We start from the raw sequence: 25,114 nt of genomic DNA, 5'->3' as shown, positions 1-25,114 counted from the left end.
GTAAACACTGTATTGCTTGCACTTCTGACTTCTGGTCTTCTGCTTTCTGTCTGCATGACAAAAACCAGGGGACGGGTGAAGGGAAAGCCCTCTACAGGAGGGAGCAGTGTTTGGTGATGAAGTGATAAGCCATTAGGTGAAAGGAACTTCTCAGACTGTGAACTTCCACAATGCTCAGCTCAGACAAACTGGGACAGAGCACACTTGATCAATGAGGAGGCATCCTTTCCCCCTTTTGTCACATAGGTTTAAAGTCAGTGGCCCCCGGTGATCACCTTTTGCAAGTGTATTTGCCCACTTTCTCACGAAGCTCTTTGGTTTTGACCCCGTAAATGATAGGATTGAGCATGGGGGGAATGAGAAAGAAGAGGTCGGCAAAGATAATGTGAATGTGGGGAGCGATGCCCTGACCAAACCTCTGTGTCAGAGTGGAGAAGAGGAAAAGAATACAAGACGTCAGCATCACACATATGTGTGTTGTGCAGGTGTTGAGGGCTTTTGGGTGGGCCTTCTTGGAGGAGATTCTGAGGATGGCCCTGATGATCAGACCATAGGACAGGGCAACAAGCATCAGATCTAACCCAATGACAACAAAAGCCATCACCAAGCCATACGTCCTGTTGACTGTGATGTCCCCACACAACATCTTCACCACAGCCATGTGCTCACAGTAATTGTGGGGGATAATGCGGTTGGCACAGAATGGCTGCCTGCTCAGGAGCAGGGGCAGGGGCAGAGCAAAGAGAACAGCTCTTACCAAAGCCACTAGCCCTAGCTTAGCTATTCTTTCGTTGGTGAGGATGGTGGCATATCTCAGAGGGCTACATATGGCAACGTAGCGATCGAAGGCCATTGTCACAAGGACGGCTGAGTGCATAACAGAAACCGCATGAAGGAAGAACGTCTGGGTGAGGCAGCCACTCACAGTAATTCCTTTCAAATTGAACCAAAATATACACAGTGCCTTTGGCACGACAGAGGTAGATATGCCTATGTCTGTGAGTGCCAGCATGCAAAGCAGCAGGTACATTGGCTTGTGCAGGGTCTGCTCTTTGCCTACAACAAACAGAACCATGAAATTTCCCAAAAGACCGATAATGTATAATGTAGAGAAAGGGATGGAAATCCACATATAGGCATCTTCCAGGCCAGGGATGCCCATTAGGATAAATGCTGAAGGGTCAGAGTGGGTGAAGTTGAAAGATACCATGAGGTGGTCAATGCGTCCATCAGGCTCAGAAATTCTCAAGGTGCCTGTGAAGGGAGAAAAGCACAGCAAGGAGTGGGGGTTACACACTTTATAACAAATAGCACAGAAAATATTTTATAGTTATTAACAATCTAGAAAGGGGTTGAGCAGCGAATGGCAACATTTGCAGATGGCTCCAGATTAAAGTCCAGAGTCCTCAGAGGGAGCTAACCAAGCCTGGTGAATGGACAGCATGATGGCAGTTGAACTTCACTGTCAATAACTGCAACGTGAATGCCCATTGGAGGGAAAAGCTTTAACTCCTCAAGCATGTTACAAGGTTCTAATTTAACAGTATGAACTCCGGACATGGACCTGGGTGTCATGGTACACAGCTCTGTGAAACCCTACTCACAGTGCAAGCAGAAACTAAGCAAAACATTGGGATCCTTGAGGAGTTGAATGGGGAATCATACAGAAAATGCAATGCCATGAGATCTGTCAGTCAATTCTTTACCCTTCTCTGGACTCCTCTGTGTAGTACTGGACACTTTTCTCACACAGGACATTGCAGAACTAGAGGGGTCCAGGGAATGATCAAGGGCCCGCGGAAATTCTCATATGGAGACTGGGATTGTTACCTTACAAAAGAGAGAAATAATAGCCGGTATGAGAACAGACTATAAATTACTCTTAGAGAGTAGATCAGAAATGTGTTCTCCCTGTCTCATAACACAAGATCAAGAGGACATTCAATTAAACTGAAATGTCGTAAATTCAAAACAGATAAAAAGAAGAATGCTTTCTTCACTCAATGCCTAATTAGACTGAGGAACTCATTACTACAAGAGATAATTGAGGCCATGAGCTAAGCAAGAATCAGTAAGGTTTGGACATTTACATGGATAGTGAGATTATCCAGTTATAATAGTTACAGCTAAATAAATATTTTTGAAAGCCTATACACCCATGTTTTTCAGGGTACAAAACAATCTCTAGCTGTTAGGCATTAGGGTGACACACTCATGACCTTATACACTCCATCCACCCACCAGCCGGGTTTCTTACACCTTCTACTGCAGCACCTGGGACTGTCACTGTCAGAGAGAGGAAACTGGACTAGGTGGACCATAGGTCAGATCCGTGATGCAATTCCTATATTGGAAAAGAGCCAATCCCTCATGGAAACAGACATTATCCTGGTTGGCTATGACTTTGTGCTCAACAGAATGGGCACTAAGGGCACAAGGGTTTCGGTATTTAGGGATAGAGGTTCCTCCCCCTCCGGGTCCATATATTATTTAAATGGTGAGAGTAATTAAACATCAGGACAATTTACCAAGGGTCTTGGCAGATTCTTCATCAGTGAGAATTTTTATATCAAGGTTGGTTGTTTCTCTAAAAGATCTGCTCTATAAATAATTTTGGAGAAATTCTTAGGCCTGTGTTATACAGACTAGATGATCACAGTGGTCCCTTCTGGCCTTGGAATCTATGAACATGTCCCCAGGAGTCAGCTGGAGGCATTTTCCTTGCAAACTCCTGTCTGAGCTTACGGAAGGCAATTTTTTCTATTCATGACCATGTTGAATTTAGCCCTATGGGGAGAAATTCTTATTTGACTGTGGAGCCTTGGACATGTTACATGAGGTGTGTATTTCACGAGGCTGAGAGATCCCATGAGGCTCTGCATGGATGAATGTTTTAGGTGAGAAAAATAATCACTTGACCCCATAAAATCTCTGCACTGAGGAACGAATGTACAAGTGTCACCATGAATGGCTAACAGAGCTGGCTAACTAATGGTCCCAGAGCATCCTGGGTTTAACATCTGTGTTCCAGTGGCCCACTCTTTCAGACAGTTGCCAGTGGCTACTGCACATGGCAGCTGTATTTACCTTGGCCCTCACATGTCCCAGAGTTGCCTGCTCTCATTATACAATGTGCATGCTTCTCAGCTTGCTAGTTATTCCTGTGTAGCAGTCCCTGAAGCTGCACACGGTGTGTATGGGTGTACCCAGAGCAACAGCACAGCTTCCCTGGCATTTGCCACTCCCTGTGTGAGATTTCTCACAGGTGAGACACAGTCACTGATCTTCCCCGTGCCAAGGGAGCAGGCATGACGGGAGACACCTCAACCCCTGCAGAGGAAGATGTGTGGGGAGCGTGGAGTGCCTCGACAGTTGTGGGAGCCAGGGGTGACTGGGGAACATGGAGAAGACTCTGGCGACCAGCGTGTTGTTGGAATCGGGGCAGCCTGGGATGGGGAAGAAGAGTATGGGCAGGGGGTCAGAATATGATGGGAGATAGGACCACCTGAGGAGCAAAGATCAACGGTTCTTTCCACCGGTGAAATGCCTGAAGTTATGTAATTAGCATTCAACAACAACAATTGGAAACACCCAGGATGCCATTCTGTGGCTTGCCAAGGCAAAGAGACCCTGAGACGCTCCCAAATGCATTCGGGGCCAGGAAAGGTCCCAGCACTGGCCTTGGACCAACAATCACACAGAAAAATTCAATTTCACCAGCGCTGCCTGTCCGTGTACATGCCGCTCTGTGCAGCTACAACCACCAGCGCTGCCCGGCTGTCTGTATACGCCCCCTGTCTTTCCCCACAACCCCAAGCGCTGCCCGCCTGTCCGTCTATGTCCCCCACCCTCACAACTTTCAGCCCTGCCACACAGTGATACCCCTCACTGAGGACCAAATCCAGGTGCCAGACCCCACAGTGACAGCTCACAGAAATCCCTCCTCAGACTCGGTTAAACTCAGTGCCTGCCTGCACCGGGAAAAGGGGGAGATCAAACTGAACTGCCTTTCTGGGGGCAAAAGGAACCCCAGCAGCAGCTCAGCCTGTGCTGGGAAGGAGAGAGGGAAAGACCTGGCGGGAGGGAGAGAGGACGTAGAGACTAAAAGGAGCCAGCATGAGTAACTCTGCCTCAAAGTGACCCAAAGCTTTAACGTATCGCAGCCCATTAGAAATCCAGACACCCCTTCCTGAGGCTGCTTTTCCATGTTGGCATTTGCTGATGTTACCACAAGGCTGTAGTGGGGCTGCTCATGGGAGGAGAGATGGTCCGAATGGGGGACATTGTCAGAGACAATCTGTTACTGTGTGGTCCTCGTTACATTACAGTCTGAGATACACACACACCTGCCCCAGGATGCCTCGTTACGCCTCTTCGGTCTGTGCATGAGCAGGATGTCCATTCCCTATTTCACCCAGTTTCAGGACTCCATGCCACTGTGATCTGGCTACTGCATGTCCCCCCACCGTTCCACAAAGACACAGACACTTTATTCCTGGACCTCCCCTTAGTGAGATTTCCAAAACCGCCTGCTTTCCTCTAAGCCACAAACATGTTTTTCTTTTTCCTGCTTTTTGGTGCTTCTCGTCCTCTCCAAAACCAGATATGCAGGGGCACAAAGAGAGCAGACCCCTCTCCCCCCTACCAAGTAATTGTTTTGAACCTCTAAGCCTGCGAGTTTGAGATTTCAGCAACTCTCCTGTCAGTTCCTCTGTGGTCCAAACAAGCTCACCTGTCCTTAGATGCCACTGGATGACTCCAGTTGAAGTCACTGGAGGCTCATGGCTGGTGTAAACCAGGCCATTTTTTTAACTCCCTCAAGTGGATTGAGGGTGAAGTCCTGGCCGAGTTCGGAGTTTTGCCATTGAACTCAATGGGACCAAGATTTCACCCTTAGTGTTTAACTTTTGGCTGCCAGCTGTGAAAATCACGGCTTCAAGTCCTCCTGCAGAAAGCACTATTCTGTTAGGGTGCTGAAAGAGTCTGAAGGAAACCCCCAGTTCATGTGGCGTTCTGAGACCGGGCATGAGAGATGGGGATTTCAAAACACAGGGGCCCTGATTTTGCTCTCAGGGTGGCCAATGGCAATCTGGAGTGACCCACTGAAGTCAGAATGTGAGAGTAAAATCTGGCCAGTGTCTGACCCACTCTCATTGTGAACCCTCTTTTTAACACAGATGCACACTACAGAGGCTTTGGCTGCACTTCTTAACAGGACACTGACATTTGGAAAACTTGAGCGAATCAGAGGAAAATCCACACAGCCCAAAAAACAGGAAGCTACTGAAATGGATAGAAGGACACAGTAAGAGACAAGGAAGTAATCTTAAAAACGAATATTTGTCTAAACTATTTACAATAATTGTTTTGCTCCAATTTTACCAGGTAAATTCCTTGGTGTTTCTGACAATACTAAACAGTTCAAATTGCTGTGCTGGTGAATTCCTGCCCAGATGGTTCTTGCTTTGAACTCTGGAACCCTTGCTGAGCCCTTAGCACTAACTTTATTGGAGAAACTGGCAACTCACCGCAATCCCACTCAGCAGAGAGAGGAAATCTCCTTACGGCGACAGGAAGGCAGAACCGTGAGAAGCAGTGTATGAGTCTCACATGTCTGACACTCGGAGTGCTGGACAGCATTTATGATTCCCCTGCACATTCCCTGTGGACTCCTAGTTTGGCCAGGACTCCCAAACAATTCCCTGGGCTCCTTGAGCGGTGGGGGGGAGCAGAAAATAGACCTTGGAGAACTCCAGCCTTCAAGCCTCTCCCAGGAGTGAGGAAAACAGACCTGGAGAACTTCAGCCTGCAAGCCTCTCCGAGGAGTGAGGAAATGATTCACTGATAATAAGGGCTCAGATTGTCAGGGCAAACTGAATCTCACAGACTTGATAGAGTGGTCCGGCACTACTGAAACCCCGGAGAGAAAAGAAACAGCCAAGGCTTAGACGTACTCATCTCTCTATCAGCATTTCCGTGCTGCTGCCCATCGTCATAGAATCTAAGCATCTCCTCCTCTCCTTCCCGCTGACGAGCCCTGCGCTGAATCCCTCATAACGCAACACGCAATGGAAAGGCTCTCGCACATCCTTGTTTCAAACACAGAGTAATAGCCCCTCCCATTTGATAGCCTCTCTCTGACAGAGTGCAGCACTGATTCCCCTGCTCAGTCATAAACCCCACCTAGTGCAATATTGTGTCATGGGCAGGACCAGCTTCCTTAGCCCTGTCGGTGATCAGCATGTGCCCTGAAGCCTGGGGACTGCTAGAATCACTGCACCAACTATAACTGGGACAGGGAAGGTGAAGGGAGATGTTCAGAGGCACAGATGTGGGTTAGGTGTCCAGTATCCATCCGCATTCAGTGCAATTCTGATGCCTACTGCCTCCATGCCTTTGACAACCTCCCGCTATGGTCTAGTGGATCGTGCTCTGGCTTGGAACTCAGGAGACGTGGTAAATTCCTGAGTTGGCCACAGTCGTCCTGTGTGACCTTGGACGTGTCAGCTCAGAAGCTACTCTGTGCCTCAGCTTCCCCTCTGTAAAAGAGGGATAGCACTTCCCTTCCTCGTGGGGTTGTTAGGATAAAAAACCTTTAACTATGATGCCCCCAGATGGGGACCAACAGTGATGAGGGTCATATGAGGACCTGGAGGTAGAGCTGTGCTTGTTAATCTCAAAAGGCATTCTTGCCTATTTCAGGACTCCGCTCCATGGTGATCTGGAGACTGCACACCCTGCCCCACACACTAGGACCTCCCCCAGTCAAAGCAGGAACAAGGGTGTGAAGTCCTGCACCCCTATGCTCCCTATCCCCTTCCCCACAGCTCCTGTTGATAACACCTATCCAGTCTTGTGGGAACTTTATTAAGTCTATAGCTTTGAGAGTGTCCGTGTATTGTTTTCATTGGCCTCCCAGCACACATGCTCCCATTTTCAACTGTCCATAAAGTATGGCTGTGGAGAGTCACATATCATCTATACATACAAGATGACCAGTCCAGCAAAGTTGTGCTTCTGTGATGAGGGATTCAATATAGAGCGTCCCTGCTTCATAGCTGTAGAGAAGAGTGCTTACCATGACAGAAACTAACTTTGGCGTGAAGTCAAATGCCTCTCCCATTCCGCAGGTGGCAACAAAGCTAACCGTAGGCAGAACTGGCTTTGGAAATGTTCTACACAAGTCCGTCATTGATCATGGTATCATTAGATAAAGTGCTGCCAAGATACCGCATTTTTTTCTACTGCATCGAGCAGTGGGCCATCAATTGTGATTTTGGGGGCAGACTACATTTTTTCTGGAGGAGGCTGGTAAAGCAGTTCAGTTTTCAAGAGTCCAAATTGCTTTGCTGATCTAGAAAAGCAGTTGATTAGAAGCTGCATGTCTTCAACGGTACGTGCTACCAGTGCACAGCCATCAGTGAAAAGGAACTCCCTAGCAAGCAAATTCATCACTTAAATGTGTGTATGAAGGTGACGGAGGCTGAAGATGCTGCCGTCTGTGTGGCATTGCATATAAATACCCTGGTCGAAGTCTTTCAAAGTATCTAGCACAAAAGAGAATGGTAAATAGTGCAGGTACGAGCACACCACCCTGCTGAACACTGTTTATGACATGGAAAGGCTCTGATGAAACACTCTTGCCAGCATGCCAGCATGGAATGAGTGTGCGATGGTGATGAATTTGTGCAGGCTCCCAGCTTTGTGCAAGATCCACCAGAGACCCTCATGATTAATAGCATTAAAGGTCTTCATCAGGTCTACAAACACCATCTAGAGATCCCAGTTTTGTTCCCAGCACTTTTCTTGTATTTGGCGAGAAGCAAAAATCATATCCGCTGTTCTGTGTTCCACACAAAGGCCACACTGACGCTCTGAAATGATGTTATCGGTGCCAAAATCTTCCCAGCAATGGAAAGAAAGGAGATACCATGATGGTTGTTGCACATTGCTTGATCACCTTTCAGTTTGTATATATGAACAGCTGAGGCATCCTCGAAGTTTTGAGGCATGGTCTTCTGCCCCCAGATGGTGTTGAAGAGCCACATGAGCACTGGAGACATGTGGTAGTCACCATGCTTATAGACTTCTGGCAGTATTCCATCTAAACCAGGTGCCTTTTCTTGTGACAATTATTTGATGGTATCTTCTGTCACCATAATACTTGGCGGCATAGCAAAAATTATTTAGGGTATGGAATAGCTTCCATATGAGGAGAGATTAAAAAGACTGGGAGTTTTCAGATTGGAAAAGAGACCTCAACTAAGAGGAGATATGATAGAGAGTTATAAACCTGTGAATGGTGTGGAGAAAATGAATACAGAAGTGTTGTTTACTCTTTCACATAACACAAGTGCTAGAGGGCACCAAATGAAATTAATGGGCAGCAGGTTTAAAACAAACAAAAGGAAGTATTTCTTCAGACAACGCACAGTCAATCTGTGGAACTCATTGCCAGGGGACGTCATGAAGGCCAAAATATAATGGGGTTCAAAAAAGAATTAGGTAAGTTCATGGACGATAGGCCCATCAATGGCTATTAGCCACATGTTTAGGGATGCAACCTCATGCTCTGAGTGTCCCTAGCCTCTGACTGCCAGGTGATGGGACTGGATGACAGGAGATGGATCCCTTGATTGCCCTGTTCTGTTCTTTCCCTCTGAAGCCCCTGGCATTGTCCATTGTCAGAAGACAGGGTACTGGACTAGATGGACCATTGGTCTGATCAAGAATGACCGTTCTTATCTGTGTCTCTTTTTTCTTCTCTGGGTGTTGGACCTCATAGCCAATGGGCCCCACGTGCCTCACTACCTCAAATGGTCCCTGCCATGGAACCAGTCATTTGAACAGCAAGCTTGATAGTAACAATAACACAAAATCAACAAGTTTGAACACTCACCGCTGGACTTTTTGTTATAGGCCTTCTCTTGTACCTGTTGTGCATTTAGCAAAATTTTTCTAGCAAACCCCCCACAAATTCTTGAGGTATTGAACTATTTTCATCATTGTTCTTCCCTGTTTCTCTTAGCAGGCCTGGAAAGCTTCGAGGCCGCTTCCCACACAGCAGTTCAAAGGGGAAAAAATTTGGAGGCTTGAGACACCTCTCTGACAGCAAAAAGGAGGTAGGAGAAGAGTTGGTCCCAGTATTTGGGATCCGAGGCTACAGACTTCTTTAACGTCACCATCAAAGTTCTGTGAAATCACTCCACCAACCCATCCGTTTGGGGATGGTAGACTGATGTTCCTAATGTTGTTACCCTCAGTAGATCACACAGCTCTTTCACTGGTTGTTAGGTCCTTGAACAGTAAGGATTTCTCTCTGTATTACCTCCTTGGAGAAGAATTTCATAAGCTCAGTTGTGATGTTAGGTGTGTAGCCCCTCTCCTGTTCCCGGCCTAGTATGAGGTTGCTCAAGATAGGGCAAGCCTGCCTTGCAACTTTTTACACAACTTTGGGAAATGGGCCTGAGGCTCCTTCTGTGTTCTATTTTGTGTGTCAGTGTGTGTTCGCCTCAGGCCAGACTCGCTCAGACAAACCACCAGGAACAAGGCTTTATTCTGTAAAGAACATAGGACAGGATTACAGTCCAGCAGCCTCCTCTCTGCTTGCCTGCTATGTGCTCCCGGCTCAGTCAATGCTGAGACCTGCTGCTGGGCGGGCAGAGGGTACGTCTTGGCAAGAACCAGGAAGTTCTCCCAATATGCCACAGTTTGTAGTCCACAACTGGTAGTTCCCAGGGCTGCTGTTGAAGCACACTGGACCTTGGGCTACAGCTCCATTGGTGGGTTAGCTTTGGGGTATGTAGCGCATAGTCAAGGATAATGAAGACATATTGATACCTCATCGTGCTCTTTTCTACAGTCACCACAAAGTCCATGCCTATCATTTTGAATAGGTTATCAACATGGGGGAGTGGGATGAGAGGGACTTTAGGTATTCCCCTAGGGCTGGCCAGTGTAATAGAGACAGAGAGTCTGGAGCATTGGGCCTGGTGCAAGATCTGAGGCCTGAACAAGAGGCTGTGAACCAAAGTCAGGCCATGTATTAAAGCAGATGCTCAAAAGTTCATTGTCCAGACATGGACTTGGCAAAGTTGTTGCTCGTGTACTAGGCCCTAGATAGTTACCTAAATGTATTCCAGGTAGTGCAGATACATCCCAGTCTAGTACAAGATAAGCTGCTTTGACTAAATAATAAATAGGGATATTTTGTCTAAGATATCAGGAACAAGAGAAGGTAACAAACAGGCGTCCTGAAACACAGAAGATGGTATGTAAGTTGTTTATCCCAGTTGTTTGTCTCAGTCTGTAAATGTTGGGGTAACTCACCTTAACCCTTTGTGTGGCCTTGGGGACAGCAGAGTCTCCTGCTGCTGACTGAATCACTCCTTGCCCCTGGGCACTCATGTGTTAATATACTTGTGACCACTGAGCTCGGACTGTGTCTTGAGGGCAATAAACCTTGCCGAGTGCCTTTGTCACCAAACCGTGCCTGTGATCTTTCTTCATGAGTAACACTGAGGTCTGTTTGAATGAGCAGGCTGCCTTGTCTGCTAATACCGATAATGCTGGAGCTCCAAGGCCAGAAGCACTGAGCAGCCTGAACCGCGTTGACATGGGCAGAGGGGGAATCTGCAGCTCTGAGTTGCTGCGGGGAGTCGGGGGACCCGGAGCTCTGAGCTGTTGGGGCTGCAGCAGGGGCCACAGAGCTCTCAACCACCACGGCGGTGATATGTGCTGGACCACCGCTTGGGCTCTCATCCCCCTGCTCGGGCTTCAGTCTCCCATCCTTAAACCCTCCCCCATTATTTTTAGTAAAGATCACAGACAGGTCACAGGCTTCCGTGAATTTTTGTATATTGCCCACGACCTGTCTGTGACTTTTACTGAAAATAACCCCATCAAAATATTAACCTTAGGCATGAATGATCATCTGGTCTGCCACGCATTCCTGAACAAACTTGTGTTACCGGCCAGCATAGCCATTCCCTGGCTGAATGCATTCTGGATGCTGTCGAGGGCTGTGGTTATTGCAGGCTCACTGACCTGGCTTGACATGTCATCCACAGCACCATCTTGTTCCCTCCCCTGTTCCTACCAACTCTGTCGGTTCTGTGCATCCTCTCACCGAGGTGTCAGCCTCCATCTTGTCAGTCGGCCGTTCCCCCCATTCTTTCAGAACTTCACCAAAGTGGTTCTAGTCCCTCCCCAATGTGACCAGAAAGGCCAGATACTGGAAATAATTTCCCTAATAAGTTTATTAAGGTTTAGCACAATTAAGTTTCCACACAAGAAGTCCTTTATTAGTCCAAAGGCCACTTGGTGTTGATTACACCCAAAATATAATTACAAGCAGATCCGCACTTACATGTTATATCCTAGCAACAATACAGTTATATGCATTAGTTAAATATTGACAAAAGGATCAGGCTAGGGAAATACCTTCCCATCATGGCGTGACTCCAGAGGGGTAAGGAAAACCTCTGACAAAGGAAACTCTAAAAAAAATTTGCTCTTTATACACTATAGCAGCATTTCCCAAACTGGGGTCCGTGGTATTCCAGGGGGTCTGTGGGCCCCGTTGATGAACTCCTCCCCCTCCTTCCCTCAACTTCTCCCTCTCCCCCCAGCACCTCTTTCATGCCGGGGAACTGCTGTTCCCCAGCGTCAAGGAGGTGCTGGGAGGGAGGGGGAGGAGTAGGGACTCTGGCTCCCCGCTCCTCCCAGAAGTGGCTGGCTCATCCCTGTGGCCCTTGGGGGTTTCCAGGGGGGCCTCTGCCTGCTGCCCCGCCTCAAACGCCTACTCCACAGCTCCCATTGGCTGGGAACTGCAGTCAATGGGAGCTGCAGGGCAGTGCCTGTGGGCATGGGCAGCACGTGGAGACCCCCTGCCCCCCCTCACCTAGGAGTCACGGCCAGAGAAATGTGCCGGTCACTTTCTGGAGCCACCTGAGGTAAGTGCCGCCTGGACGGAGCCTGCACCCCTCACCCAAATCCCCTCCCAGAGCCCACACCCTGCTTGCACTCCTGCACCCCAACCCCCTGCCCCAGCCCAGAGGCCACACCCCACACCCAAACTCCCTCCCAGAGCCCACATCCCACACCGTGTCCCGCACCCAAACTCCCTCCCTGAGACCACACCCCACAACCACTCCTGCACCCCAACCCTCTACCCCAGTCTGGTGAAGGTGAGTGAGGAGGGGGAGGGGGAGCAATGGAGGGAGGGGAGGGGGAGTGAGCAGAGAAGAAGGGGGGAAGGGGTGTGACCTTAGGGAAGGGGCGGGGAAAGGGCTGAGTGGGGCTGAAGCCTGCCCTTTGACCCCATTAACACAAGACTAATGAGTGGGTCCCTCTTTTCAAGGTTTTCTTATCTCATTTGCCATATCTCTCCCTAACTACTGGACTAAGAATTTCTTTTAAAACAAACTTACATAATTATTTACTGCACCTGGTTCCAATTAACCATGTTTTCTTTCTTTTTATCATGTCAACCCAAACCTTAAATAAGATAGGTTTCAGAGTAGCAGCCGTGTTAACGCTGGTAATTCAAGGGTCACTATAAGCCAGCCCTGATGGAGCGTTCCCAAAAGTGGGGGGGCCAGGGACCCCACCCCTCTGTGGCCGTACCTCTGCCCCTTGCACCCGAGGCCCCGGCCCTGGCTAAGTCGGAGCGGTCTGAGAGCCATGGACCTTCATCTGCCCATAGTCGGGGGACCAAGAGCAGCCCCCGACCTGTGGGCCTCCTACCCAGGGCAGGTGGAGGGTTCGCAGCGGCAGCTGTCTGGATGCATGGCTCTTACCCTGACCCGGCTCCAGATGCGGGACAGAGCCTCGGAGCCACAGCCCGGCTATGATAAGAGCCATGCATCCAGGCAGCTGTTAGGAGCTGCAGACCCGCCACCTGCCCTGGGCGGGGGGCCACAGGGGTGGGGACACGGGCCAGGGCTGCTCTCTGCCTCTTCCCTACCCTGGGCAGGTGGAGAGTCTGCGGTGCAGCACCCCCTGCTGCCCGGGCTCCCCGTCCAGGCTCCAGCTGTCAGCCTGGCCAGGGGGGCAGGACCTTGGGGGGAAGAGGATGGGCCAGGGGCCCATGGCGAATAGTGGATGGACCATGACCCCTGTCCCGTCCCCACCCCCATTCTGGCATCGATGCTACAAACTTAACACAAACTACCCCTTTCTTTACAAGAGCAGGAACTGGGGTCACAGTGGGTAGGGTAGTAGCACGCTGTGCCCTGTCCCAGGGAGGATATTCTGGATGTTAGGCTCTGGAGTTCTAATGGCAGATTAACCATTAAGTAGGTGGGGCCTGCCTGCTGTGACTGCCATGAAACCCAGCTCCCTTTCTTTGAATCCCTCATCGCCTATCCCCGCTCTCCGGCGTTCTGTTTGTAACTGTTTCCTGTTTCCACAGTTGTACTTCAGAGAATGCTGACATTCCTGGCCCAAGGCCTTGGCTAAACTGTTGGTCAAAGCGCTGCACATCAAGAATAAGGAAACTTCTTTCTTTTATTCCCATCTCTGACTTCAATGTGTGAGTGTGACATCAAGTTTCAGGCCCTTAAACTGAGAGATCTCTCTAATGGGGATAGACTCCCTCCCCACCCCTCTATTCCCTCCCCATACTTCCACCCTGCTGCTCTGGTGGCTTATAATTAGGCTTGGTAGAATTCAGTTTTTAGTTTCTTATAACTTTGCTGGGTAGTTTCAACTGTTTGTTTTTAAGCTTTTTGGTATTTTTATAAATTTTAATTTTCACAGTTGTTGCCGGCACCCAGTGCCAGAGGCGAGCAACAGCAGGGGGTTCGCTGCCCAGTGTGCGTCACCCAATAATCACAATGGGGTGGAGAAGCAGAAAAGTTTATTTGAAGCTTCAAAGAAGGTACAGGGAGATTAGAATCTCAAATCCTGCACACAGAGCAGGAAGTTACACAGGATTTTATACATCCTTTCTTCAGCATACTTATCCAATAGCAAGCTGCCCTAAGTATCCATATAGCCAGCCAATCCAGTTACCAGCTAGTTCCCTTGTTCTCTATACCAGCTGTTAAACCATACATAAAGCTGCTTTATTCAGCATTGTTCTTCCATATCCGTCTTGTTTGGCCTTGTTTAGTTTCAGGCAGTCTGACTCTGCAACATATTGTTGCAGATCCTCAGCATAACTGCTGCGAGTGCCTCCAGGCAGGGGGCCCAAGGACACTTGGGCCTGGTGCGAGGGGGCTTCATCAACACTCGTGGTCTTCCATCCCCTCGAGTTACCTAGTGGCCATGCCCCAGTGTCCCCAGCACAGTTGTGGGAAATTAATGGGGGGAGGTCAGATACATTTTTAATGACAGTAGAAGTTGAGATTTCAAAGAGTTCAAGCTTTTATACACAGAGAGGTGGGTGAGGTAATATCTCTGTTTGGGTCAACGTCGGTTGGTGAATGGAGGGAGGGATAGCTCAGTGGTTTGAGTATTGGCCTGCTAAACCCAGGGTTGTGAATTCAATCCTTGAGGGGACCATTTAGGAATCTGGGGCAAAAATTGGGGATTGGTCCTGCTTTGAGCAGGGGGTTGGACTAGATGACCTCCTGAGGTCCCTTCCAACCCTGATATTCTATGAATGAAAGAGACAAGCGTTTGAGCTCCACAGAGCTCATAGGCACTCAGACCCGGAGAAGAGCTCTGTGGCCCTTGAACACTTGTCTCTTTCACCAACAGAAGTTGGTCCAATAAAAGATATCACATCCCCCACCTTGTGGCTCTCATATCCTGGGACCAACAGGACTGCAAAAACCACAAGGTGCCAAGATATAACAAAGTAAATATCCTAAACTCAGAAATGATTTGTTGAGTTATCATTCACTAGTCCATTTGTAACAAGCCTAACTCAGAGTCTAAATTACTGGATTTTGACTCTAAGACTATGTCTACACTTTTGTTGGTATAACTTATGTCACTCAGGGGGTGTGAAAAAAATACACCCCCGGAGCAACATAAGTTTCACCAAAAGAAGCGTCCATGTGGACAGCGCTATGTCGGTGGGAGAGCTTCGTCCACCAACATAGATACCGCCGCTCATTGGAGGTGGTTTAATTATGTCAACGGGAGACCTCTCCCATCAGCACGGAGCAGCTACATGAGTGATCACACAGTGCAGCTGCAAGCTCACAAGTGTAGACATGGCCTGACAAGTTCTCAAGCAGCGTTTTTCTGGCTTCCTCTTCCTGTAAATTTCAATTATGATCAATGGAAATATGTTAGTGGGTTTGTGTGGGTACAGTAAAATCAACAGCTAATTTCTACGTTATTATCTGCAAAAACCACAGAGTTTTCAGGTGCGAAGTTATCTTAGATAACAGCCTAAGTCTTCAATAAACATTTAATTAAAAATGAAAAGAATGGAAAATATTTTGGATAGGAAGAGCTAACACCTCCCATCAGATCCTTACGGTGGAATTCAGCTAAGAGCTGAACACAAAAGGGGCTGTACAATGGGAATGTGTATCTGGTAGGTGCTTCAAAGTGTGAAATAAGGATTTACAGATGCTCTTCTTACTTCTGGACTGTGGTAAATGGAGTGTCAAAAGGAACTATTTTGGGGAGTCACATGTGGGGCCCAATCCTGCATTCCATGCACCCTCAAAACCACCATTAACTGATTTAATGGGGGTGCAGTGACAGCTGAAAGGCCCCTTGATAGAAAATCCTGGCTGTTGGGTTACTTGTCTCTATTTGTCATGTGCATAGTTCACATAGACTAGGTCATCTCTTTCATCTTCATCAGACCACATGACTGATTCCCCTCCTACTGGTACAGGGAAGCGAAATCACACCTGGGCCCCAGAGGGGATTCACTGCAAACCCTCTCTCAGGGATTATATTTCTATTTTTCCAGAGGCTCCACAGGAGTCCAGATGCCCCAGAGACATGCTGGCTGGCTATGGATCCTGGCCTGACACAAACCTCACCACTGGACTTTCTACTGCAGGTACCTTGTGCAGTGCTTAATTTGTGCCAGGCCTTTCATTACAAATTAAGCCCTGGGAGGAGGCAGTGGGGCCCAGGTGCAATGAGGGGGTGGGAGCCCAGGGTGCCGTTTTCCTAAAGGCCAGCCCTGGCTCTGTCCAAGTCTACAGTTAAGAAAACAAATCCAATATTTTTGAAAACTTTGAGATACAAGAGTAAAAGACATGACCCAACACAGAGTTCAGCAGGGCAGAACGTGGGTAAAAATGTACCTCTCAGAAATACAGTAAGGGCCACATCTTCAGCAGGTGCTTATCAGCGTAGTGACTCTGACTTTAATGGAGCAATGCCAGTTTACACATGCTGAAGATCTGGTCCTTAGGTCCTATCAGCTTCCATTTGTGATCCTTTGTTTCTCTTTGTTTTCTAACTGCCATGCTTTAGTCTTAGGAGAGTCTCACAATTCCTCTGACCAGCAAACACTACACCATGGAGCCTGAGATGAGGAAGAGACCATCTAAAATGGTCTAACACCAAGTTTCCTGACGGGCCTCACTGGAGCCCACAATTTCCATCTGGTTTATTTCTAAGGGGATAGCATCCCAGTCACAGCATTCAGCACCGCTGCCCTGCCTTGAAGAACAGGCGGACCACCTTTTCCCAAATTAGCTTCGTTTTCACTGCATAGACGATGGGGTTTAACATGGGTGGAAGGAGCACGTAGAGATTGGCCAGTAGGATGTGAAAGTTGTGGGGGACGTTGTGGCCAAACCGATGTGTGAAAAAGGTGAAGAATGCTGGCATGTAAAACATGGATATGACACAGATGTGGGAGCTGCAGGTCCCAATAGCTTTGAGCCGGGCGTCCTTGGTCGGGAGCCTAAAGACAGCCCTGAGGATGAGAACGTAAGACACAACAATGAGCACAACATCCAATCCTGGTGATAAAAGAGTTGTAGTAAAACCATACCAGATGTTGACAGCTATATCGGCACAGGCCAGCCGGGCTATGCCCATATGCTCACAGTACGTATGAGGCATAATGTTGTGTCCACAGTACGGTAGCCTCCAAAGGAGAAGTAGTGTTGGGAACATCACACAAAAGCTTCTAGCTAGAGCCGCCAGCCCTATTTTGGCTATTACTGAATGTGTTAGCACAGTCGTGTATCTCAAGGGATCACATATGGCAATATACCGATCATACGCCATGGCCAGCAGGATTGTTGACTCAGCAATAAAACTAATATGTGTAAAGAGCATCTGGGTCAGGCAGGCATCGAAAGAGATTTCCTTGGAATGTGCCCAGAATATGCTCAGAGTTTTGGGCACTGTAGAGGAAGACAATATTAGATCAGAGATGGCCAGCATGGCCAGGAGAAGGTACATGGGCTCATGGAGGCTTCGCTCCGTCACGATGACAAATAATATGGTAAAATTTCCGAAAAGTGTGACGATGTACATCAGGCTGAATGGGATGGAGATCCAGATGTGCAGCTCCTCCATGCCTGGGATGCCAATCAGGAAGAAGGAGGCAGGATGAAAGCTGGTTTGATTGAGAGCTGACATGATGTGACGAGGCTTCCTGTCTGAATTCACCCAGAGTCCCTTCCCTATAGACAAATAAAATATCACATGCCATCAATAATGAGAAGTACTTTGGATTTCTATAGCACCTTTCCTCTGGGGATCTGTGACAAAGTGGAAATGTTCTTAACGTTTTCTCTGAATACCGTGTGCCTCCGTTTCCCCTATGTGTTACTCAAGTATCTAGGTGGTGGGACAGGGGTGTGTGATCGTTGCAGAGACCCCTAGAGGGCAGATGTGACTGCACACTGGCTGCCTTGGCACAGACAATGGGTGACACTCTGTATCCTGGCAACTGATAGCCAGAGCCCACCCTCTGCAGGGAGCCAGCTGAAGGTGTTGGAGAACAAAGGGAGAGGTGTAGGCCAGGTGACCTGTTTGCCCAGGACAGATACAAAGCAGGGAGGCAGGGCAGCTGGGAGTGATGGAGCCCATCTCCTGGTTTGGGACTCAGGGGCAGAACCCAGGGCTCTGGATCCCCCCTCAAGGTGGACTTTGCTGTAACTTCCTGCTTTTTTGTGCTAAAAAGATCTGTTCTATGCTGTGTTCCCAACGACTAATTAACCCTTCTGTTTTACAGTGGCGGCTGGGTCGCTGCTGACTGCAAAGTTGGTGTGCAGGGTCCCTTTGGGGGTGCGTGAGGCTTCCCCAGGTATCCCCTTCAGGTGGACTCGCTGCAGGGCGCTCACGGGGTGAGCAGGGGCCTGAATGCTCAGAGGTCAGACCCAGGAGGCGTGGAAGCAGAGCAGGCTTCTTCCCTGGTGATAGGTGCCCTGAGGGGAGACGCTGCCCCAGAGTCCTGTTTGACTTCATTCAGAGCGACGCCAGAGCACCAGCCTGTCACTCCGTGACAGGATCCCAAAGTGATTTACAAATATCGTTGAATTAGCACTCACAACCCACATCTGAGCTGAGGAGCCATCCATGTACACGTTTTCACTATAGAAAGTAATAAAGGCAATGCAAATACGTGCATTTTACAGATGGGGAAATTGAAGTACAGAGAAGATCATCGACTTGCCATGTGCACTGAGCAAATCAGTACTAGAGAGCAGAATAGAACCCAGGAGTCCTGACAGTTCCCTGCTCTAACCAGACCGGCTATTATTATTATGAATTTGTTTTCTAGTACCCAAAAGTCTACCTGTCAGGTGGCAGAAGATGATTACAGGGGGTTGGACTAGATGACCTCCTGAGGTCCCTTCCAACCCTGATATTCTATGATTCTGTGATTACATAATAGTGGTGCATTGGGACTGATTGCTATTTACTGTGCATAACATGTTAATTCTGTTACCTATTCATCCACCCACCCTCTTTTGACTCATGTTTTTGTCTGTTTCTTCTGCCTCTCATGCCTTATCTTTGTCCCAGAGGGTGAGCCCTTTGAGGCCGGGACTGTGGTTGTGCAGAGCCCAGCCCAGAGGAGGTCTGATCATTGATTCGCAGCTCTCGGGACTGCTGTAATACAAATAATGACAATAATGCAAGCGTCTTTGCAGTACATATAGCAGACAAGGACCATGCCCTAAAGAGCTTGCAGTCTCAGACACCAAACCTGTAAAGGCCACAAATAGAGGGAAAAAATAGCTGAACTTTGAGGGCCAAATTCAGAAGCAGAGGTGTAAGGAGGTATAAGTCTGATGAGATGTGTCAGTTACACCGCTCAGGGAAAGTGAGCCGGCAAAGCAATTCAGGGGCTTAACATTTGCCCACCCCCAGTTTGTGCAGTCGGGGCTCAAACAGCAGCCTGCTGTCTAAAGAGCTGCCTGGTGGTTTGCATCACTGCCCTGACTGAGTGCTCTGCAGCTCTTTGCATGCCATTGGTGCAGACATTTAATCTGCCCCTTGCATTTCATAACATCTTCCTGCGTGGCCTCTGAATGTGCTCAGCTGACCAAGCCTGTACATCACACTGGCCAAATGTCACATTCCCCTCTAGTGACTGGGCCACTGGAGGATAAAAGCCTACTATTGCTCCCACCTAACAGAGTTACCTCTTCAGTGCAGATGGTAACCGTTCTGATGAGCCAGGCAGGGAGGTGTTACACCTACTTTCCTTTAATCCACACTCCAGTCCTTTTTGGTCTTGTCTACACAGGGGAGTTAATTTGCACTGAGTTTGTTCACACTAAGTGGTGCATATTAGATGGTACACACTGACTGTGTGCACATTGTCAACTGTTTTCTTATTCAGTATGTATCTCGATGGCTGGGCAGTGTAAATGCTCAGCATTCTGGGTGAGTATCCCATGGTGCTTTGCTTCACGGCTGGGCTCTATGTATTCTGGGACTTTTCTCTTTGCAATTGTGGGATTCGTAGCAGCACTTTGCCAGAAGGGAGTGGAATCCTTAGACCTCCTTCCACCTGCTTTGCCAGTTGTTTGCACTGTCCCCCATGGTTGCATGCACGCCTCTAAAAAACAGCAAAGCCACTAATATGGACAATATTTAATTAAACTAATAAAGTTCTGGTGATTAAAAACTGGGGTATAGAGAGATTTAGGGACTCACCCAAGGCCACACAGGATGTCAGTTGCAGAGTCTCGACCGGAGCTCAGACTGTCCAGGCTCCTAGTCCCTTGTCTATCCATCAGCGCAAGAGACTCTGCTGCTATTTGCCTGTTGCATTGAAAGAAATATCCTATTCCTATCCTAACTTTACAGTGAGGACAAAAAACAAACAAACAGATGATGTGGTCATATTATACGGTAACACTCTTTCCATTCCACTAGAATCTCAGGAGGACACTAAACAGAAGATACTAACTACCGCAATGTTTAAATCAACAGCTCCAGATAACTTGCCACCAAGAGTTTTCAGAGCTGGCTGAGCAGTTCACCGGACCATTAATATTGATTTTCAAGATGTCTCAAAACACCAGGGAATTTCCAGAAGACTGGAAGAAAGCAAATGTGACAATATTTAAAAAGGGTAAATGAAATGACTGGGTAATTATAGGCTTGTAGGTCTGACAGATCCCGGGTGAGATAATGGAGCAGCTGATATGAGATTCAATTAATAAAGGAGGTTAATATAATTAATGTCAATCAACATGGGTTTACAGAAAACAGATTCTGTTGAACTAACTTGATATCTTTTTTTGAGTTTGGTTGATAAAGGTAATAGTGTTGACGCAACAGACTTAGACTTCCATAATTCATTTGGCTTGATACTTCATGACATTTTGATTAAAAAACTAGAAAGATAGAAAATTAACTCTGCACACATCAAGTGACTAAAAACCTGGTTAACAAATAGGTCTCCAAATGTAATGTAAACAGGGAATCATCATCAAATGCTTCTAGTGGGATCCCACAGGGATCAGTTTTTGGCCCTACGCTATTTCACATTTTTATCAATGGCCTGAAAGAAAACGTAAAATCATCGCTGATAAAGTTGGCAGACAATACAAAGATAAGGAGAGCGGTAAGTAATGAAGAGGTCACGTCAATGATTTGGTGACTGATTTGGTGAGCTGAGTGCAAGCCAACACTATATGTAAATGTATATATCTAGTAACATAGCACGCAGGCCATACTTACAGGATGAGGGACTCTATGCTGGGAAGCAGTGACTCTGAAAAAGATTTGGGGCTCGTGGTGGATAATCAGCTGAAAATGAGCTCCCACTGCAACGCTGTGGCCAAAAGGACAAATGCAATTCTCGGATGCATAAATGGGAATCTAGATTAGGAACAGAGGGGTTATTTTACCCCTGTATTTGGCACTTGTGCAACAACTGCAGGAATCCTGTGTCCAGTTCTGGTACCACAATCTAAGCATGATGTCAATACATTGGAAAGGATTCAGAGCAAAGCCACAAGAATGATTACAGGATTAGAAAACATGCCTTATCGTAATAAACTTTAGGAGCTTGATCTATTTAGCTCAGCGGTTCTCAAACTATGGAGCAGGGTGCAGGAATGTGTCAAGGGAGGCACAAGCTCTGTGGACGCTTTTTAAAGAGCTCTGGCTGTCAGCCCTGGGTGGCTGGGGCTCATGCAGAAGGGCCGTGCACACCCAGGAGGTGAGGATAAAGGGGACAGACAGAGCCCCACCACCCAGGCTCTGGCTATTCTGCCCCCCAAATCACTCAGCCCCCAGGTGGCAGGACTCCAGCTGTCAGCCCTCGAGGTGGGGTGGCGGGGCAGCAGGAGTACAGAAGTAAGGGTGGCAATGGAGTGCTAAGCCTGCTGTAGGGTGACCAAATATCCTGATTTTATAGGGATCGTCCTGATTTTGGGGTCTTTTCCTTTTGTAGGCTCCTATTACCCCCCACCCCCCTCCCGATTTTGCACATTTGCTGTCTGGTCACCCTAGTCTGCTGTGAAAAAATTCATATTGCCACCCTTGCTAACTGGTGCAGCACTGCCCTTGTAACGCCGACAGATCCCAGGCATCGGTGGGCAGGATCGAACCAGGGACCTCAGTGCCTGAGCCTCTACAGCATGAGCTCAAAGCCAATGGGCTGCTAGCTAAGGCTGTAAAGCAAACTCGTTAATCTCGTTCTCTAAGAGGTCTCGGTGCCACTAGACGGGACAGAGCACCACACCCAGGAGGTGTGTGGGTTACACCTTCACAGCTGGGCACCTAGCCATCAGCCACTGCTCTCCACTTTGCCTCCACAGCTGGGCACCTAGCCATCAGCCACTGCTCTCCACTTTGCCTTCACAGCTGGGCACCTAGCCATCAGCCACTGCTCTCCACTTTGCCTCCACAGCTGGGCACCTAGCCATCAGCCACTGCTCTCCACTTTGCCTTCACAGCTGGGCACCTAGCCATCAGCCACTGCTCTCCACTTTGCCTTCACAGCTGGGCACCTAGCCATCAGCCACTGCTCTCCACTTTGCCTCCACAGCTGGCTGGCAGTATATGTACTGGGAGGAGGGCATGAAGGACTACAGACACGAAGAAGGGGAGCCCGATCAAATGAGGTTGAGAACCACTGATTTAGCTTCTACTTTGAACTGGAACTTCCAATGGTCCCAAAATTTGACTGGCCGTTTGGGGCAAAAAGGGGCAACATTATGAATCCGTCCGGAAGCAGGGACTGAGTTCTCTCTTGCATGTGTTTGTGCAGCACAGGGAACAAAGGGCACTCAGCCCAGTTGGCACTTTTGGTGATATAAATGTTAAATGATAATGAGCAGGTCAGAAAATGGCTGTGTCCCCCCTTGAGCGGGCAAGTGACATGCCCCCCAGCTTTGGGCCTAGAAGCTGCATCTCCCGAAGGCATTACCCTCCCATCTGCAGATCCCTGCCTCTCTAATCACTATCCCCATCCCACTGAACCCTGCTGAATGCCGGAGACCTGCCCTGAACCCAAACATTTCATGCAATCGACTCACCAGGCTCCTGCCCCGGCCGGGGATGAGGAATCTCTGCCTGTATCCGGGTGGGGAGTGGCAGGTGGTGAGGAATCTGCACTGACCAGGGCTGAGACACAGGGATATTTATACTGCCGCCCTGGGAATCCCAGCAGGTGGCTCAGAACCAGTAGGGAGCCCAGGGTCAACATGACTTTAACCCTGACTCAGGTGGTGAAGTGGAGCAGCAAATTAACTGTCTGAGCCTGAACTCCCTTTTCGCCTGGCTGCAAGATATCTCCTTGGATTATAACATGGAACATGAGGAGCAGGCCCCAGGACCATCCCAAAGCATTACATCGTGCTGTGCTTCACATCAGGCATGATGCAATGTACAAGCTTAAAGTGAGCAGGTTACATTGCCTGCCTCCAGCTGGGCCCACAGGGAGGATAATGGACCAAATGTTATCATGGCTTGCAGGGGGTGTTGTTATTTTTTCATCTCATGTGCTAGAGGCCTGTGATTTGGAGCCAAAGGGTGCCAGGTTGTAGTCTCAGGTCCCCAAGTGTGTACGTGCGATTGTGTCTGTTATCTGCCACATGTCATTTTGTTACCATGGGCGTGTTGGTACGAAGGTTCAGCTTGAAAGTGAATGTCCTGAGGACACTTTCTGCTTAGGAGACATTGCTGTGAGAGCAGAGATGATAGAAACAATCCAATGGAGAGCCAGGGTGGGAAATGGAGAACTGAGGGCTGGGCCACGCGAGAAACAAATACAGAGAGGTTGTGCAAAAGGAGCAGAGAGCAATTCTGATGAAAAAGGAAAGAAGCCCAAATCTGGATTCCTAACATTAGGCATCTAAAATCTGGTAAAAGAGGCCTGGTTGCCGTTAGCTCGAATGTCATACTTCTTACTTTCTCAAATTGAATCAGAATTTGGTGAGTTTAAATTTTCAGGAAACAAAATTGCAAAATTAGATTTGCCCAAAGAATCAAGCTGTTCACAGAGCACTGAACTCCTTGCAGTTTGTTTATTCCTCGTTTATATCAGCAGTAAAAGGCTTCTAACAGCTGTGTAAATGTTTAGCAGAACAGGATTCTGCCCGTAGATGTAGAATCACAGAATCATAGAAATGAAGGGCTGGAAAGGACCTCAAGAGGTCACCTAGTTCAGCCCCCACCCCGTGCTGAGGCCAAGAAAACCTAGATCATCCCTGACAGGGGTTTGTCCAACCTGTTCTTAAAAACCTCCAGTGACAGGGATTTTACAAAAAGAAAAGGAGTACTTGTGGCACCTTAGAGACTAACCAATTTATTTGAGCATGAGCTTTCGTGAGCTACAGCTCACTTCATCGGATGCATACCGTGGAAACTGCAGAAGACATTATATACATACATATATACATACAGAGACCATGAAACAATACCTCCTCCTACCCCACTGTCCTGCCTGTCCTCCACTCCATTATCCCAGTTTGACAGTGAACCATGGTCTTTGAATGCAGTTTTTCCACCAGTTGAGCACCAACCTTAGAGTAATTTCATCGAGAACACATATCTCTAGTTTGCTTATGAGAATGTCATGTGGATTGTACAGAAGCACCCAGAGGCCCCAAATAAAAAAAAGGCCGCCTTGTTCTGGAGGCTGTCCAAACATCTAGTAAAAAACAGTCCTTGCCCAGAGAAGACAAAACAAAGAGCGGGAGGGGAAGTGACGTGCCCAATGTCCTGCAGCCATTCAGCGCCAGAGTGAGGAATAGAACCCAGGTCTAATGCCCTTAGCCACCCTGATTTCCAGCCTCCTTTTCCCTGGTGTGATTCTCTGGCCTTAACAAATGCAATCTGACCCCCCCCCCCCCCCAGCTCCATTCAGAATACTGCTGCAAAGATCTTTCTCCTAGCCTGTTGCCCTTACCATGTTGCCGATCCCTGCATCTGTTCACCGGCTCCCACTTCGTTGTGGCATCAAACACAAACTACCTGTCTTCACTTCGTCAACCCTTCGCTGGCTGTCGCCATCCAGTGACAGAGATGGCAATTTCCTGCATTATCCTTGGAAAAACCATACTGAATTGGAGTTTGTCGTATTAGAGGCAAAGGTTCTGTGTGATTGTGGAGTGCAATTGCATGTAACCTCTCTAGGGGAGAGATGGGATGTGGACCCTGGAAAGCGCTATGAACTTCAAAGGAGTATACTGAACAATGGGCCAGATAAGAATGGGTTTTGGGGGCAAACAGGGCTAAATGGCTTTCTGGGGATCTCTAC

General features: G+C 48.2%; 2 protein-coding genes across 7 annotated transcripts in view; both read right to left on the bottom strand.

Moving 5' to 3' along the window:
* Positions 1–271: 271 nt before the first annotated feature.
* On the bottom strand, positions 272–1,758 carry LOC140907314 (olfactory receptor 52P1-like). Its single transcript, XM_073332960.1, has 2 exons — positions 1,707–1,758; positions 272–1,254 (listed from the first exon to the last, which is right to left on the bottom strand). The coding sequence occupies exons 1-2, from the start codon at positions 1,756–1,758 to the stop codon at positions 272–274; spliced, it is 1,035 nt and encodes a 344-aa protein (XP_073189061.1).
* A 12,086-nt stretch (positions 1,759–13,844) lies between these two features.
* LOC140907299 (olfactory receptor 52B2-like) overlaps positions 13,845–25,114 on the bottom strand; it is a 31,335-nt gene continuing 20,065 nt past the window's right edge. For 2 of the 6 annotated variants that reach the window (XM_073332945.2, XM_073332915.1), the window contains exons 2-3: positions 24,764–24,900; positions 13,845–17,564 (exon numbers count right to left, since the gene is read on the bottom strand). In XM_073332945.2, the coding sequence (XP_073189046.1) occupies positions 16,570–17,520 (951 nt within the window). In that variant the 5' untranslated portion in view covers positions 17,521–17,564; positions 24,764–24,900 and the 3' untranslated portion in view covers positions 13,845–16,569. Of the gene's footprint in view, positions 17,565–18,835; positions 19,000–20,052; positions 20,161–24,763; positions 24,901–25,114 lie in introns of all 6 variants that reach the window. The other 4 variants (XM_073332904.1, XM_073332879.1, XM_073332926.1 and 1 more) reach the window with 4 other exon arrangements.

Source organism: Lepidochelys kempii, chromosome 1 (assembly GCF_965140285.1).
Source record: "Lepidochelys kempii isolate rLepKem1 chromosome 1, rLepKem1.hap1, whole genome shotgun sequence".
Classification (NCBI taxonomy): domain Eukaryota; kingdom Metazoa; phylum Chordata; order Testudines; family Cheloniidae; genus Lepidochelys; species Lepidochelys kempii.
This window is presented reverse-complemented; position numbering and strand designations above follow the sequence as displayed.